Source organism: Xenia sp. Carnegie-2017, unplaced genomic scaffold (assembly GCF_021976095.1).
Source record: "Xenia sp. Carnegie-2017 unplaced genomic scaffold, XeniaSp_v1 HiC_scaffold_23, whole genome shotgun sequence".
Taxonomy (NCBI): Eukaryota; Metazoa; Cnidaria; class Anthozoa; order Malacalcyonacea; family Xeniidae; genus Xenia; species Xenia sp. Carnegie-2017.
This window is the reverse complement of record NW_025813486.1, coordinates 20,989,209-21,006,763: the sequence shown is the minus strand read 5'-3', so window position 1 is coordinate 21,006,763 and position 17,555 is coordinate 20,989,209. Positions and strand designations below refer to the sequence as shown.

The following is a 17,555-nucleotide window of genomic DNA, read 5'->3' as shown; positions in this document are numbered from 1 at the left end:
TTTATAACAGCTTAAAATAAGACCATGGTTCAAAGACGTCCCTCTGGTAAAAGGTCATGTAAAAGCTGTGTAAAAATGGTCATTGTTTCAAAGGGTAAAAATCTCGAGGTTACAATCTATCGTTTCAAAATATGGAATCTATATGTTTTTGAAATATATAGGTGCGTTTAAATTTTATAAACAGTCTTTATAAGCATTGTTTCGAGAGGGCTCGGCAGCGCAGAGCATGAAATGCTCGAGCAGGGGAATGGAGCCCCGAGAATTTAAGCGACGAGGGGGAAAATTTTCACGAAGTGAAAATTCGGAGCGTCCCCTAGATTCGAAGAATATTCGAAGAATATTCGAGAATAACAGAGGCTTAAAAATGCTCTTCAAAAAAACCAAGTCTTTAATAATCAAGTTATTAAAATATCAGTAGCAGCGCGTGTCTTAGTGCATGTTCTTAATAATGGTTGTTTAATGTAATCAGCACATTTCATCAGCGCATGTATAATAACAATGTTTTACAAAAATATGGAATCTATATGTTTTTTAATTTGTCTGTCAAGGGCGTGTCTTAGTGCATGTTCTTAACAATGGTTGTTTAATGTAATCGCACATTTCATCAGCGCATGTATAATAATACAATGTTTTACAAAATATGGAATCTATATGTTTTTTAATTTAGTCTGTCGCGTGTCTTAGTGCATGTTTTCAACAATGGTTGTTTAATGTAATAGCACATTTCATCAGCGCATGTATAATAATACAATGTTGTACAAAATATGGAATCTATATGTTTTTTTAATTTGTCTGTCAAGCGAGTGTCATATAATTTTTGTTAAAAGTGTTTTTAATAATTGTTTCAGGATTTTGAATCTTTTTGTATTAATTACTTATTACAAACAGTTATGTGATATGTAGTCAAACATGAGGAGCAGGTATGTATGATTTTACTCTAACAGAGGCCCACGCTACATGCTTACTACACATTATAACTGTATATTAAAATAAGTTTTAATTATCATTTAAATAATGACCATAAGCTCTAGTAGTTATACCATCATCTAATATATACCGTTTATCATCAAAACAGCTAAGTGATACTTTATTAATTTCATAACTACTAAGTTGATGGTTTACACTTCTAATAGTTTTCATTGTATGATGTATTTGTTTATTTTCAAATAGTGTTTGTTTATAGTCTTCATGTTTTATTTTGTTTTTAATAATATTTTTCTTAATTCCTTTAGCTTTTTATCTCCTTTATTATTATCTTTAATATAACTATACATCTTACTTCTTAAACCAACAAATTCTTTAACTACTATTCCAGCAGCTTCATCTTTCATTTTACCAATAACTTTTTTATTAGTTTTATCATGATATTTATGGTATTCTGGGTAATCACTAAAATCAAATTTATCTTTATCAACCCAAAATCTTTATAGACATCTTCAGTTTCGATTTCATATGTTAGACTATCTGTGTCTGTGAAAAGAAGTTTAGCTTTATCACCATATTTATTCTTGATATAATTGTAATGAAAATCATACATCAACGTTTTAGATAAATCTAAGATACACATACCCACATATGCCGGCCTGTTAAGGGTTAGTGTTTCTTTGATCTTATGCACAGCCACAAGGTTCTCATTGAAGATTTTACTACTTACATAAGTAGGTTTTGAAGCTAATTTTAATAATTTATTTTATTAGTTACTAGTCTAACATCTACTCTTTTCGTAAGTTTTCCATCGTCTTACCAAAACACTGTTATTCATGAGTTTGAAGAAGTCTTTTTCAAAAGAATTTTTTGCATTAGTTCTTTTTTGAGTATTAAAGTCTATGTATTTTTTTAACCATGGAGATTGATTAAATTCAAGTACTCTATGTACTTTAGTTAATTTTAACCCAAGATCTAAGTATAATTGAAGATTTCTATAATGTAGCACATACTTCTCTTTATTTTTTAAAGTAGGAATTAACTTATTAACTAAACCTGTTGATATATTATAATTAGAAGCAATTGTCTTACAATATTTTGACAACATATCACTAGTTACTTTAACTTTTCTGGTGCAACAGGATAATCGTTATGTAAATCATGTAGTTCTTCAGGGTATTCTAAATCAACTTCTAAAATTAAACCTTTTTACTATCTGCTTGATATTTAGCAAGGTTTATGTTGTTAATCTGTTTCTCAGTTAACCATTTGAAACCACCAGTAGGTAAGTATTGTGACATAGCCCATCCATATAAATTGTTAGCGTCAAGATACATTATATATTTTGAGGGTTTATTCTTATCAAATGTTTTCATATACTTGTTATTAGCCTTACCATATCGATTAGAAATATAAGAAACACCTCCTCTCATACCCTTTTCAATGAATTGAAACATGTCAATATCAGTCATTAGTTCTAATTTAATATCTGTCATCTTTAACATAGCATCCCAAGAAAACCAGGACTGTAAAATAGTGGCATGGGTCTAAATTATAGTATTCTAAGCATGTTTTTCGAAAGTTTTCAAATACATCAGCTAATAACAAAACATCTGATTTCAGATACAGGTCGTGATAATCACCCATGTTTTGAGATTGAATGTATTCCACATTTTGTGCATGGTTATAAGAATCATCTGATATATTTTCATCAGTAAGAATACTATAAAAGTCTTTTTTTGAAGGCAACCCCTCATCAAACTTTTCAAAGCTATCCATATAATCATATGGGTATATACCTTTTTTAGTCATTAAATTAAGTTTTTCACCTTGAAACTGATTAGAGGTATATTTAAATGATTCTTTAGGTAGGTTACTAACAAGCTTTTCAAGACTAGAGCTCATAAATTGAAAACTATCAAGAAATGTTAAATGGTTACCTAACATGAAAGCCATATATTTTTCCATGTTATTAGGTATAGCATTTATATTCATCTGCGTTTCCTCACCTTTTTTGTTTTTGTATGTATGCTTATTAACAATAGCTCCGATTTCTTGCATAATAAAATGGCTATCATATCCACGCAGATTGTGAAATATTACTGGGATCTTTAATTTATCAGAGTCTATTCTAAGTTTTAAATTACAATCTTGATGTGCTGAGCCTCTGTATTTCCAGTGATATGACAATGGTCTCGAACTCGAATATCTTTGTTAGTATATTTTTGTTACAGATATGACATTCATCAGCTTTTTAAATTCTTCTTCATCATCAGAGGTCATTTTAATGGTTTATTAAAGTGGTTTTCATAATATTTTTACAATATTTAACTTCTTTTAACATAGCTTCCATAAATTTGTAAACAGCCTTTTCACCTCTATATAGTTGAATTGGTTTAGTGAATTTATCATCATAACAACAAACAACTTTATATCCATAACCACAGTCAGTATGTTTCTGATAGGCTTCTGTATATGATTTTATTATTTTGATTACAACCAGATATCTTTTCTGTAATAGCCTCAAAATCAGCATATATAACAAATGGTACTGGTTGTTGCTTATGATAGTTGTTGAATTTAAGTATGTTATTATTTTTATCAGGCATTTTTATTGATTGTATACCATTTATTAATATACAGTTTTCTATATGGTTATTTAATATTTTTCAGAACTAAAACATTGAAGACAGCGCATACAAAAGTGTTTTCTTTCTTTATGCTTTGTTTGATTGTACATAAATTTATTAAAATCTTTTATTAATACATAATGTTTGTTTTCATTATCAGTTATCAATAGTAGTTCCATATGGTCTTCAAATTGTTCTTTTGATATGAATAATGGATATGGTTGTTTATCTTCATAACCGAAGACATTAATGTTAATTTTGTTTTGCTTTTCGATTTTATTATAATGTTTAACAGTCACTGGAAAATCAACCCTTCATAATTAAGCTTTTCAATATATTCCTTATCAGATTTTTTATTCTTTGTGGGTCTTTATTTTGTGGGTTAATATGTCTAATATGGCACCACCTAAAACATTCATTATCTTGGTTTTGATATTTATCAAACCTTTTTAGGGTTTTAAGTTCTTGAGGTAAATTAATGTATGAAGACCCTTGTAATGGCTTGTATTTAACAACATTAAGATAATGATTATCTATAGAGCGAATAACCCATCCAGAACCTTCTTGTGTAAATTTATCAATCTTATTTAATATATTTTGTTTTGAAATTTGTAGTGATTCAGTAATATTTTCATTATTTGTAATTGTTAAAGCTTGACTGTTAAAATAAGCAACTTTTGTTAAAAACCAGCTGTACCACCATCTTTTATTTCAAATTTTCAAATATTACCTTAAGCGTTTCAACAAAATTTTAATCCTTTCATTGTTGTTAATATTTCTTTAATATAATATGTAAGATACTTTCTTGTGCTTTGCATTTTATATTAATGGTGCTTTATTGTTAATAATGCTTATTTCATATGATTTAGTGTATCCTTTTATAGCATTGTTTGTTTCTCTTATTTTAACTCTTGGTGTTGGTATTGGTTTTATTTTTTATCAGATAGCATCTCTTTTACACTCTTTCCTGGTTTTGGGACTGAATTGTTACTTTGATTAATTCTGTTTTTCTAAGTTTATAATAACCTTTAACCTTGTTTTCTTTAGCAATAATTTTAACTGTTTTACATTCATTTTTTTTTTTTTTGATTAATTCGTTTTCTAAGTTTGTAATAACTTTAACCTTGTTTTCTTTAGCAATAATTTTTAACTGTTTTACATTCATTTTTGATATTGGTTGTGATAGTACTTTTGTACTGGTTTGAAATTAAGTTTATTAACTTAACCCACGGCTTTGATTTAATATTAAATTAATTCAAAGTGTCTTTAGTCAAATTTTGAAGTTCATCTCTATTCATATTAGGCATACTATATAAAATAGGTTTGTCTTTAAGTACTATATGTTTTGTTTTATCTTTATTCATATATATACTATATATTTTATTTTTATTTTTTAAACGCACTAATTTTAATTATAGAAATAAATCTATATTTAAAACTTTTATAAAATAATTAAATTAATCTATTTAACTTTTTTTGTTTTTAATATTTGTAAATATTCTCTTAACTTAGCTTCAGTTTTTATTGTATTAGGTAACATACCGGGTCTTAGACCGACCTCCCATGGATTGAAACCCTTCTCATGTATCCAGATCACTTTGTTTAATTTTTCTCTAATAATTTTATTATCAAGAGCTTCTTTCATTTGTATTATAATAGTAGTGAAGTTCTTGTTTATGATCATTAGTTTTAAATATTAATAACCTTAAATGTTTATGATGTTCAACTAATTTTAATTGACGTTTATTTGCTTTTTATAAAGTGGTGTATGTATAAATGTTGGGAGATCTTTACATTTTTATATCCTGTAGAATCAGGTGGATAATGTAATAATTTTGTTGGTAAAGAATCTATGTATATAAAAAACTAAATTTAGAATATAAATCTTTATCAACCATTCGAAAATCCCATGGCTCCAAATACACTAGACTAAAATTTCATTATTATTTTTATATTTTCTATCATATATAATTTTTATATATTTAAATTTTTTTGTTAAACGCACTAATTTTGAATTTATTAAATGTTTTTTAGTTTTAAAGATGTATGTAAAGTTTTATATGCTAAACTATATGTTTTATTACATAAATCACAATGCCATGGTTTTGAGAGCATATATATTGTCCTATGTTGTTTTGATTTGTTCTTTAGTATAAATTCTTGGCTAGGTTAGAACATATACTATATATTTTATTTTTTTAAGGTGCGTTTAAATTATCTTTTGTTTTATACAATGTTTTTTCAAAATCCTTTAAAACACCTTCTATATTAGCACTAGTTTTTTTACAACATAGAATAAAATTTCTAATCTTTTTTAATAGATTTTTAAGATTCATATATAATAGTAAATTTTTTATTTCTTTGACTCTATCCAATTTTTAAAATAAGTACAGTCGATATCTTTATCCCACTCGAGAATTTTATATACTTCACCAAATAATCTATCATCAAAAATCCTCTTTGTCTTACTATTTTTCATATCTATAACAGGGTGTTTTAATGGTATACCCCTCCGGCTGGCTAAACGTATTATATAATAATTATACATACTAACATTTTTCTTATTAATTAATTTGTGTTTAATCATAGTACTAACAACCTTTATAAAATCATTTGTAATCATTTCAACATATTCAAAAGTTACACACATCTAATTTATTATAAAACCATTTTCTCCTTGAATGAACTGATTTTGACATTTCCAAATTTCTGGTATCCATTCATTAACTATCTTATATGAGTGAACAGAACCACAGTTCTTACAAACATTCTTTGTATTATCTGAAATAATTTCTTGATTTTCACAACATAAGTATGTTTTAAGCAGATCTATTAATATAACTATCACATATCTTTTTATCACAAAAGCAACAATTTACATAACCGAAAACTCTTCTAACTCTTTATGAACAAATTATTACAATACATATATACTAATACTATATATTTATTTTTAAGTAATTTTATATAATAAATATCCAGATATAATACCAATAACAACCATTGTACCAGATTGATAATTTTTCATATTCTTAGATGGTTTGTAAAAGTTATTTAATTGCGGTTCTCTATGAAATGTTAACCCGTTGTAATGTATCGTTTTTACTTTTCTAAGCGCATCTAAAGCTTTGTTTGTCAATTCTATATCATCATTAGCATAGCATGTGGTTCTTGTCTTAGCTGTTGTATTTTATCATGCTGTTGACTTCATTTTCATAGAATGCCTCTTTAGCTTTGTAGTTTTACTAAGAATCATGGTATCTTTTTCATTTCCTCAGTGTAACCATTTTTTATCAAGTTTATGAAATAGCCAGCCTGCTAGACTAAATCCTAGGCCATTAACAACAGCACCAAAAGCTGTTCCTACCCACTAGTAATAAAACTTGTCATATATATTTATGCAGATTTAAATGGATTTTCAGGGACCCATTTTTTGTCTTGAGCATATTTAACTAGCATTGTTGATGTTGTAACAGAAATAACTAGTTTAACAAAATCTTTGATACTGTTTGTGTCTGTTAATTTTTGACCTAGAAGTTTTTTAGACGCCATAGAAAGACCTACAGCAGTTGTTGTCACAAGCACTGAATCAAAAGCTTCATTCATAAATTGTTTCTTATTCATATATAATAGGAAATATTTTATTCAAATGAGTCTAAATTATATTGTTTATTTTTGTATCAAAACATGTTTTCACTAGTTGTTTCTTCTTTCCTTTATCGTTTGTTAATTTTTCCTGCCTTTTATCATTTTTCCTTGTATAATAGAGACTAGCAATAGCAGTTAATACTCCAATAGTTCCAAATAAGAATCCATAATTAATATTCCAGCTATTATCCTCAATTTTCTTTTTATTTTCTAATTCAATTCTATCTCGCATCTTTTTTTCTTTAGAAGCTTTCGATATAGCAGCTAAGCGTTTACCAGCTTCGACTCTAATAGGGTCTTTCTCTTTCTTAACTGTAGTAATTTTAGATTTTCTTCAGACATGTTATATAATACTGTAGATTTTGTTCACAGATAACTCATAGATAATCATAGATAACTTACAGATAACTCACAGATCATTTATATTTTTTGTTATATTTACTCACCATACCATCTATGGGGACAAAGAGTCAATTATAATATCATCGATAACTTTTATGTCTGAAAGAAATATCACTTCATCATAAGGTAATCCTCTTAAATAAGATCTTATAGTCATAAGTATTTTTCATATGATGTATATGCAAATTTACATTTCTAAGTTATTATTAATCTTACTCTTAACCATATAACCTTGAATTAAAGCCCCTAAACCACTCAGGAGGTATATAACTATCGGGTTGACAGTTATACTACCAACAATACCACCAGTCGAGACTAGAAAAATACTTCCCATGTTTAATGATAGTCTAATTTTCTTTAATTTATTATACTTCCATTTATAACAGGTATACATTTTGTGATAGTACAAATACAACTTTTTCAGCTTTTGAAATTCATCTTGACTCAACTCACTCGAAATATGATTAAAATCTAGAACTTTTTTCATATTATATTATAAAACATATTTAACTAATATATGAATGATGATAGCGATACTGAGTAAAGCAATCATATCTGTTTGATGAGGATTATTTACTATCATTTTTGTATGTTTATGTACTACTGGTTTTTTATGAACTTCATCTAGAGTATCTAGGTGTTGTGATGGTGTATTATCTTGATGTACTTTTTTAGGTTCTTCCTTTTTAACTCCATAATAATTTATTTTAGAATTAATACCGAATTTCATAGTTTTATTAGCTAATGTTAAAATATTATTATACCCATTAATCTTTTTATTTAATATTATCATACGGCTGGGTATTAAAATCATACCAGGACTGATTGCCATATTTAAAATAACATTTGTATCTTTTATAGCCTTTCTCATGTTAGATATAAATACAGTCGTATCATTCTGTACTATAGTATCCTCTAATAATTTCCTAAAAACGTTTTGTGTTTGCATGCTCTTAGCTCCATGATTAACTATTGACCATCTTGTATTTGCTTGAGCTCCAAGAATTGTATAAACAAAGCTTTCAATAGACTCTTGTAAAAGAATTTTTCCGATTAATGTAATCCCTTCAGAATGATATGCAATGAAGCTACGATAATCAGTAGTCGAATATTGAAAATTAACATAATAACCATCATTGTTTTTATCAAATTTTAAAATACCTTTATAAGGTATATGCTTTTTCAATTCCGTAAAGTCATATTTATCTAATAACGATGGGTGCTTCATAAATTTTTTAATCTGATAATATAAATGGTATTTAACAAGGCTTTGTATAATTCTGCTTTTATCAAAATTTAAATGATTAAGCCCAATACCAGATAGAAACGAAGCCACATAAGCATCCACAAATCATAGCAGTATGCTTCTTGTTTATAATTTAAATGACTTTTAATATTGTATCTTATACCAGTAGGTTGTTCTTTTTTACTTTTAATTTCACTTGACCATGTGGCTGTTATAGGTGGTAAACTACTCATAAAATAATCATTCTCTGTGACATAAATCTGAAGTTACAGATATCAACATTTACCGGCCTTTGAAATGTAGGTTTTACAATAAATTTACTACCCACCTATGCAACATATGATCGAAATAATCCTCAGAATGACCTTCATCTCCATTTATTGCTGCTATGAGATTTGAAAATGAAGGCGTTTTAGTTGTTTCTAAATATATTTTTGGCCATGTTGGTACATTTTTTAAATCATCACTTAATTTTATAGCATTTTCTTCGATTTGTTTGTCTGACATATAATATAAGCTATATTATATATGAAGTTCACTGTTTTTATAGACGGAGATCGTAAAAAAATTAACTTACAAGAAAGTATAGTAACAACTAACTATTCATATTTATATATTAAAAAAGCTTATGTGTATTGGGAATATAAAAATATAAAATTAAATAATACTTTAGCTTTTACAATAGGCACAACAAAATATAATATAGATGCTGGTTACTGGACTTTTAAAATGCTTAAAAAGTTTCTTGAGTCTGTTAATGTAAAGCTTGAGATGGTAGAAAACAATGGAACTTGTAAAATAACTAATAATAATGATGAGATATTAGTATTGTCTGATACTCTTATTAAAATGTTAGGCTTTAATGATACTATAAAAACTATTAAAAAAGGTATCATACAAAATGGTGTTTCTAAAGTGGATATAAACAGAGGATTAAACTATATTCAAATTTCTTCTAATATTGTAAATTCAAGTTATAATTATAACCCTGAAGGAAAAAAAAGTAATATAGCTTTAACTTTACCAGTAATAACACTTCAGTCGTTATTTGGTAATTTATACGAATATAACGATATTGAATCTAAAGTTAGAATTATAAAAGGAGCTTTTAACGAGCTATTATTTAATATATTAGATCAAGATGGTGATCCTGTGAATGTAGGTAGTATTTTACTTGAATGTTATCTTGAGTAAGTTAAATGGATGAAGACATTAAAATTGAGCAAAGTTTAAGAGATATTTATTATAATCCACAAACAGGATATCAATCAGCAGAACGGTTGTATCAGAAAGCATTAGAAGAAGGTATAGATGTTAGTAGAAAACAAGTTAAAGAATGGTTAATATCTCAAGATACATACACTAGATATAAACCTATTATTAGGAGACATAAATTCAGGCAAACAAGGGTAAACTATCTCGGTGAACAAATACAAATGGATTTAGTTGATATGGGTTCTTATAAGTATAAAAACAATGGTTATTATTGGATATTAACAGCTATTGAAATATTAAGTAGATATGCATTTGCTATTCCTGTTTATAGAAAAGACACAAATAATATGACAAAAGCTGTTGCAAAACTATTAATTCAATTTAAATATAGATTTAATAATTACCCGAAACTAGCTCAATTTGATGATGGTAAAGAATTTTATAATGTAGGTGTCAAATCATTATTAGAGAAACATGAAATTAAGTACTTCTCTACTAAAAATGATAAAAAGGCTGCGATTGTTGAACGATTTAACAGAACGCTTAAAACATCTATGTGGAAATATTTTTACAGTAAAGGAACATATAAATGGATTGATATATTAGATGATTTAGTATATAATTATAACAATACAAAACACAGTACAATCTTGATGAAGCCTAAAGATGTTAATAAAATAATGAAGATGAAGTATGGAATACATTATACGGTCATGAAGTTGCTTATTTACCATTACCTAAGATTAAAATTGGTGATATGGTTAGAATATCAAAGTATAAATCTATATTTACGAAAGGCTATGAAGCAAATTTTACAGAAGAGTTGTTTAAAGTGACTAAAGTTATTAGAGAGACCAATTTATATGAGATAGAAGATACAGAAGGAGAGCCTATAATTGGTAATTTTATGAAGAGGAACTATCAGTTGTGAATAAAAAGATGATGTTTATAGAGTTGAAAATATTAAAACGTAAGAAGGTTAAAAAAAAATGGTTTTAGTTAAATGGTTAGGTTATGATAATAAACATAACAGTTGGATTCCTGAAAGTGAAATACAAAATATAGAGTAATCTATGGCAGAAGGAGGTTTTGATTATATTGAATTAGAAGATAAAAGAAGATAACGATATAATAAGGAATGATGATAGAAGATTTGCAGATTTTAAATTTATTGATGAAACATCATTTACTGATGATAATTTGGTGTAACAATAAGAAAAAAAGAAATAAAACTGATACTCTTCCTGATGTTCCTACTTCCACTCCTGTTTATACAAATATTATTAGACCTGAAAATGAAGTTTCTTTTGCTGTTGAAGATTTTATTACAAAAATTATAGAAAAGAGTTTAAATTTAATAACCTAAAAGGTATGGCAGCTTCTGAAGGTTTAAATTTTAGATTAAATTTAGGTAAAACTGATATAAATAATATTACTTACAAACCATTAAATACAAAAAATGAGAGGTGCTGAAAATTGTTTTAAAACGTAATAGTAATGGTATATTACAATACAATAAAACAGAAAGTGCTAAAGAAGCTGTTAAACAATTTAAAAACGAAATTAAAAGAATTATTAATTTGCAAAATGAATTTATAAAACTGAAGAGGTATGCCTATGGTTGATTTAAATAATCAATATACAGAAAATTTCAATCAAATAACTAATCAAGAGCTTAGAGAACATATAGGTGTAATGACCCCCTCTGGAACTATTGATAAAAGAACACGCTCACAATTTATAGAAGCACAAATAAATCACTTTTCTGAAGAGTTAAACAAAACTATAGCTAGAATAGATGAAATAGAAAATGAAAATGGTATTGACAATAATATTGATGAATTAACTAATTTGCATGAAAGAGCCTCTGAATTAGAAATTATAATTAAAGAAGAAGAAGATCAATTAGAAAAAGAGGATGTGAGATAAACAGGAAGACATTACTAGATTACAACAGTTTAAAGAATGGGTTAAGGAAAATATCCCTGGATTATCAGCTTTAGCTATATCTGTGGCTGGTATAATTACAACCATTGTCATAGGAGCTAGAAAAGCAATCCTAAAAGGTGCTCAATCTACTAGTAAATTTTCTAAGGCTTTAGCAAATATAGGTAAAAAATTATGGCCAGTTTTAGGGCCATTATTAAATATTATCGCTCAGGCTATATCTTGGGGAGCTAAAGGTTTAGCATGGTTAGCTTCTAATCTATGGATTTTAGCTATTGCTGCTGCTTTAATATATGATCAGTATAAACAAAGAAGAAAATAAAATATGTTTTAATATATGAATAGATTATTACAAGAAGAGCTTTTACCTGGTTATAAAAGACTGCTATGACAAAAAAATTAAAGGTAACCGTACTTTTATAGTATAACCTTTAACCCTAATAGTCTTAAACCGAATGAACAAGTTTATATTAATATTCCGAATTGAAAGCAAATAGTTGCTTAGTGCCTGGTTCCTTAATCTATCGTTTGATCTTAAAATCAGTAATACAAAAGTCACTTTATAAATAATCTCAGTCAGATTTTACAACATAGACTACAAATTAAAGTGGCTGGGGAAACCCTTTACGATTGTAGTGAACATAATGTTATAAGTGTATACAAAGACTTGTGGTTACCTAAAAGTGATCGACAAGGCCTTATTGAATAGGTATTTGTAGCGAAAATTTACGAAAACTTATTTCTAAAGATGATAGTGCTGCAACAAATGGAAGTATAGAAAAAGTATCAGACAAATTAATGTATGATATTTATGGTATAAGACAAAAATTAATATTGATAATATTCTTAAAGACCATGGTCTGTATTGCCTTTCAATATGAATAATAACTTTCAATACATAATAACATTACCACCAAGTGATCAAGTCCTTATCCCCAAAGTGGTCAAAATATAGGTGATTATGAATTAGAAAATATTCAACTTGAATATGAAACTATTGAACCAAGAAATTGCAAATGAGGTGACAAATTTATATTCTATAGGAAGAAGCCTATTTTATGAACATATAACCCTCTTAAAAAAGGAAAAATGGGATAAGTCAAGTACATTACAGAATGTTAACGTCAATGTACCTCGTAAAAAACATGAAAGGGTTGTCTACTATTCACAGAAAGTTCAGTTAGTAGAGGAAAAATTTATATACCAAACATTGATGAAGTTAAATTAACTATTGAGGGTGTCCCAAATTGTGTTCTGGCATGAATAAAACACTCTTTATGAAGAAGCAAGAAAATTTTTTGATAGAACTATCCCGATAGATTGCTTCATGACAATTGAAAAATTTTATAAGGATAAATTTGCATTAGTTATTGATTTACGCACCTTTCAAGAAAAAAATATTGCTGGCAACGGAAAACGATTATGAATACACAAAATGGCGTTTACTTGAAATTAAAAGAGCATATACAAAAGATTTAAACTGTTACATATGTCATTAGTGATGCTCTTGTTCAATTTGTTAATAATGATTTACAAAGTATTCAATACTAAATAACCATAATATATAAATGACACCCTTTTAATATGATTATTGTAGGTATGACAAATTGCGGTAAAACCTTCTTTTCTTTTAAGAATGTTAGAAGAAAACTTTAATAGACATTTTGATTATATTATTTTATTATGCCCAACGCTATCATATAATAAAACCTATCAAGAATGGAAATATATAAATGATTCTGATTTAATTAAGGTAGAATGTGACCAAGATCAGGTAGATATTGTTTTAAAATATGTGAGTGATGTATATAAAGGTACAAATAGTCTTATTATTCTCGATGATTGTTGCGCTAGCTGCTTAGATGTTAAAAGTAGGACATCTGAATTAGTTCGTTTAGCATTCAGTGCTCGTCATTATGGACTTTCTACTATTGTAGTTACACAGCAATTGACAAGTATTACCAAACCTTATCGTGAAAATATAAGTTATTTAGTTGCATTTTATAATACAAACCGCAATAATATGAAAACAATATTTGATGATTATCTTTATGGTTTGATAAAGATGATATAGAAGAAATAACAAAAAATTGAAAAATAATAAATTGCTCATCTATTTATTCAACTAATATATCCATACCAATGGAAAATTATTCCGCAATAAAACATATGTTAATATATATATGCCAAAGCGTAAAGAGCCTGAAACAATTGACGATATAATTAATGAGATTGATTTCGCAAATGATACTATCAAAGATGCTGTATGTGATGATAATATACAAGATAAACCGCAAGAGGTTTTAATAAAAGAGATCAACTACTTAAACTAGCTGAAGATGGTGATTTAGACAAGTCAGTTGCTTACATTAAAAAAGCCAGTCAAAAAATTATTGATAAATTATACATTGAATACGAGAAAAAACGATTACAAAAAGCTAATGAGTTTTTAACTGATTTAGTTATATCAAAATTTTCAGATATATTAAAAGGGTTTGATGCTATTGAAGATCCCAAATTAACAAAACAGCTTAAATCAGACGACCTTTTAAAACGAGATGTTTATAGTTTAGTAGAAAAAATATCACCCCTATTACCATTTTTAGGGTTTTTATCAGGCGGCATAACAACCGTTAAATATGTTTACGAACATAAAAATAATAAACCGGATATAAAATCTGAGGAATAATATAAATGAGCTTATTTTATGGGTATGATAAAACAGATATTAATTTAAATATACAAGGACCTGTAGATAAAACACATCTATCAGATAACTACTACACTAAAACTCAAGTTAATAATAAATTTAATGACTATAATAAAACTCAAGTTGATAATAAATTTAACCACTACTATAATAAAACTCAAGTTGATAATAAATTCAATAACCACTACTAAAACACAAGTTAATAATAAATTTAATGACTATTATACAAAAAATGATCAAATTCAAGTATGCTTTGACTTATGATTTATCAAATTCTATACAAAGAGTGAAACAGATGGTAGGTATTCTTTGACTGCTAATTTAAATAAATATTACACAAAGACTGAAACAGATGGTAAGTATGCTTTGACTTCTAATTTAAATAACTATTATACTAAAACACAAGCTGATGGTAAATTTAATGACTACTATACTAAAACACAAGCTGATGGTAAGTATGCTTTGACTTCTAATTTAAATAACTATTATACTAAAACACAAGCTGATGGTAAGTATGCTTTGACTTCTAATTTAAATAACTATTATACTAAAACACAAGCTGATGGTAAGTATGCTTTGACTTCTAATTTAAATAACTATTATACTAAAACACAAGCTGATGGTAAGTATGCTTTGACTTCTAATTTAACTAACTATTATACAAAGAATGAGATTGATAGCAGAGTAAATGGTAAAGTAGTACACCATAGCAATCAATTAAATTATAAAATTTTAATACCCGACAAAATATTATCAGAATTTATTTTAAAAATTTTAAATTTATTGAATTTACACTTTATTAATAAATCCATCTGATAACTCTAAAACAATTAAATTAGATATGATGGTAGATAAGATTAAAAAATTTATCATTAAAGTAACAAATGATAATGAAAAATAGTTAATGCATTACTAGATTTATATCACGTATACTGTGTTGATGATAAAGATAATAATATTTTATTAATTATTGAACCAACAAAATCTTCAGTTTCACTAGGTTATGATGAATGGAAAAGAAAATTGGCAGCATTTAATGGATTAACCAAAATTCAAGTTTATTCACAACATCAATCTACATTATCTATGTCATTTAATGGTTTTCACAAAATTTTAGGGCTACTATAGAAGATAATATTCTATCAACTAAAAAATTGTAAATGATGAAATCGAAAAATTAAAAAATTTATTAAAATAACTATCAAGCTAAAACTTAAGATGAAGAATAATCCTCATGTTTGACTACATATCACATAACTGTTTGTAACAAGTAATTAATACAAAAGCGATATACAAAAGATTCAAAATCCTGAAACAATTATTAAAACACTTTTAACAAAATTATATGACACTCGCTTGACAGACAAATTAAAAAAACATATAGATTCCATATTTTGTACAACATTGTATTATTATACATGCGCTGATGAAATGTGCTATCTACATTAAACAACCATTGTTGAAAACATGCACTAAGACACGCGCTTGACAGACAAATTAAAAACATATAGATTCCATAGTTTGTAAAACATTGTATTATACATGCGCTGATGAAATGTGCTATCACATTAAACAACCATTGTTGAAAAACATGCACTAAGACACGCTTGACAGATTAAAAAACATATAGATTCCATATTTTGTAAAACATTGTATTATTATACATGCGCTGATGAAATGTGCTGATTACATTAAACAACCATTATTAAGAACATGCACTAAGACACGCGCTGCTACTGATATTTTAATAACACTTGATTATTAAAGACGGTTTTGAAGAGCATTTCTTAAGCCTCTGTTATTCTCGAATATTCTTCGAATATTCTTCGAATCTAAGGGACGCTCCGAATTCACTTCGTGAAAATTTTCCCCGCCGTCGCTTAAGAATTCTCGAGGCTCCATTCCCCTGCTCGGCATTTCATGCTCTGCGCTGCCGACCCTCTCCGAAACAATGCTTATAAAGACCGTTTATAAATTTAAACGCACCTATATATTTCAAAACATATAGATTCCATATTTTGAAACGATAGATTGTAACCTCGAGATTTTTACCCTTTGAAACAATGACTATTTTTTACACAGCTTTTTTACATGACCTTTTTACCAGAGGGACGTCTTTGAACCATGGTCTTATTTTAAGCTGTTATAAAAATAGTTTTATAAGGTTATATGGTATAGTACATGGGGATTATAGCGCACTTTTCGTGCGCTAGAACCCATAATACTACTACTATTATACCATTTCAATGGTATACACAGTGTTGAAAATCTGCAAACCTGTAATTTGCATAACAGCCTCCTCAATGGATGCATGCATACCATTGCCTGATCAACTCTTTCCGCAATGACGTAGAAATGACTAGTTCGAGACTAGTACGATGGCTAAACTAACAAAACTAACTACGAATTTTATTTAATTTACATCCTAAATTCCAAGCATGAAATTCCTTTAAATGGCGTTTACGTCTCCTTAAGGATGAATTACTGCTTTAAAGTCTTGATGTCGGATCAGCCTCGTAGCCAGGCGCTTTGAATTATTGATGATTAACAAATTGAATGTCACGTGACGTGTGTGGGCGTCGCGCGTTAGCTGGCTGTTACATGCGTTACAATTTTCCATTTTCTATTCGCGCATGTCGTCCCGCGCTGCACTTTTTCGCACAAATGGTTTAGAGCATCAAAGCGCCTCGGTACGAGGCTAGCATGTTTACAGTTCGCGGACAGATAATTGAAATAAATATATAACGGAACGTAAAGCGGGAAAGGTCGAACAAATCATACACAGTAGCGTAGCAAGCCCGACTTTTCACTTTCGCTTTCCTGAAATTTTTGT

General features: G+C 27.7%; 1 protein-coding gene across 1 annotated transcript in view; it reads right to left on the bottom strand.

Annotated features, from left to right (window-relative positions):
• LOC124449337 (phospholipid-transporting ATPase ABCA3-like) overlaps positions 1-5,199 on the bottom strand; it is a 7,025-nt gene extending 1,826 nt beyond the window's left edge. The window contains exon 1 of the mRNA XM_047000269.1: positions 5,097-5,199. Within this exon, the coding sequence (XP_046856225.1) occupies positions 5,097-5,199 (103 nt within the window). The remainder of the gene's footprint in view (positions 1-5,096) is intronic.
• Between the last annotated feature and the right edge of the window lie 12,356 nt (positions 5,200-17,555).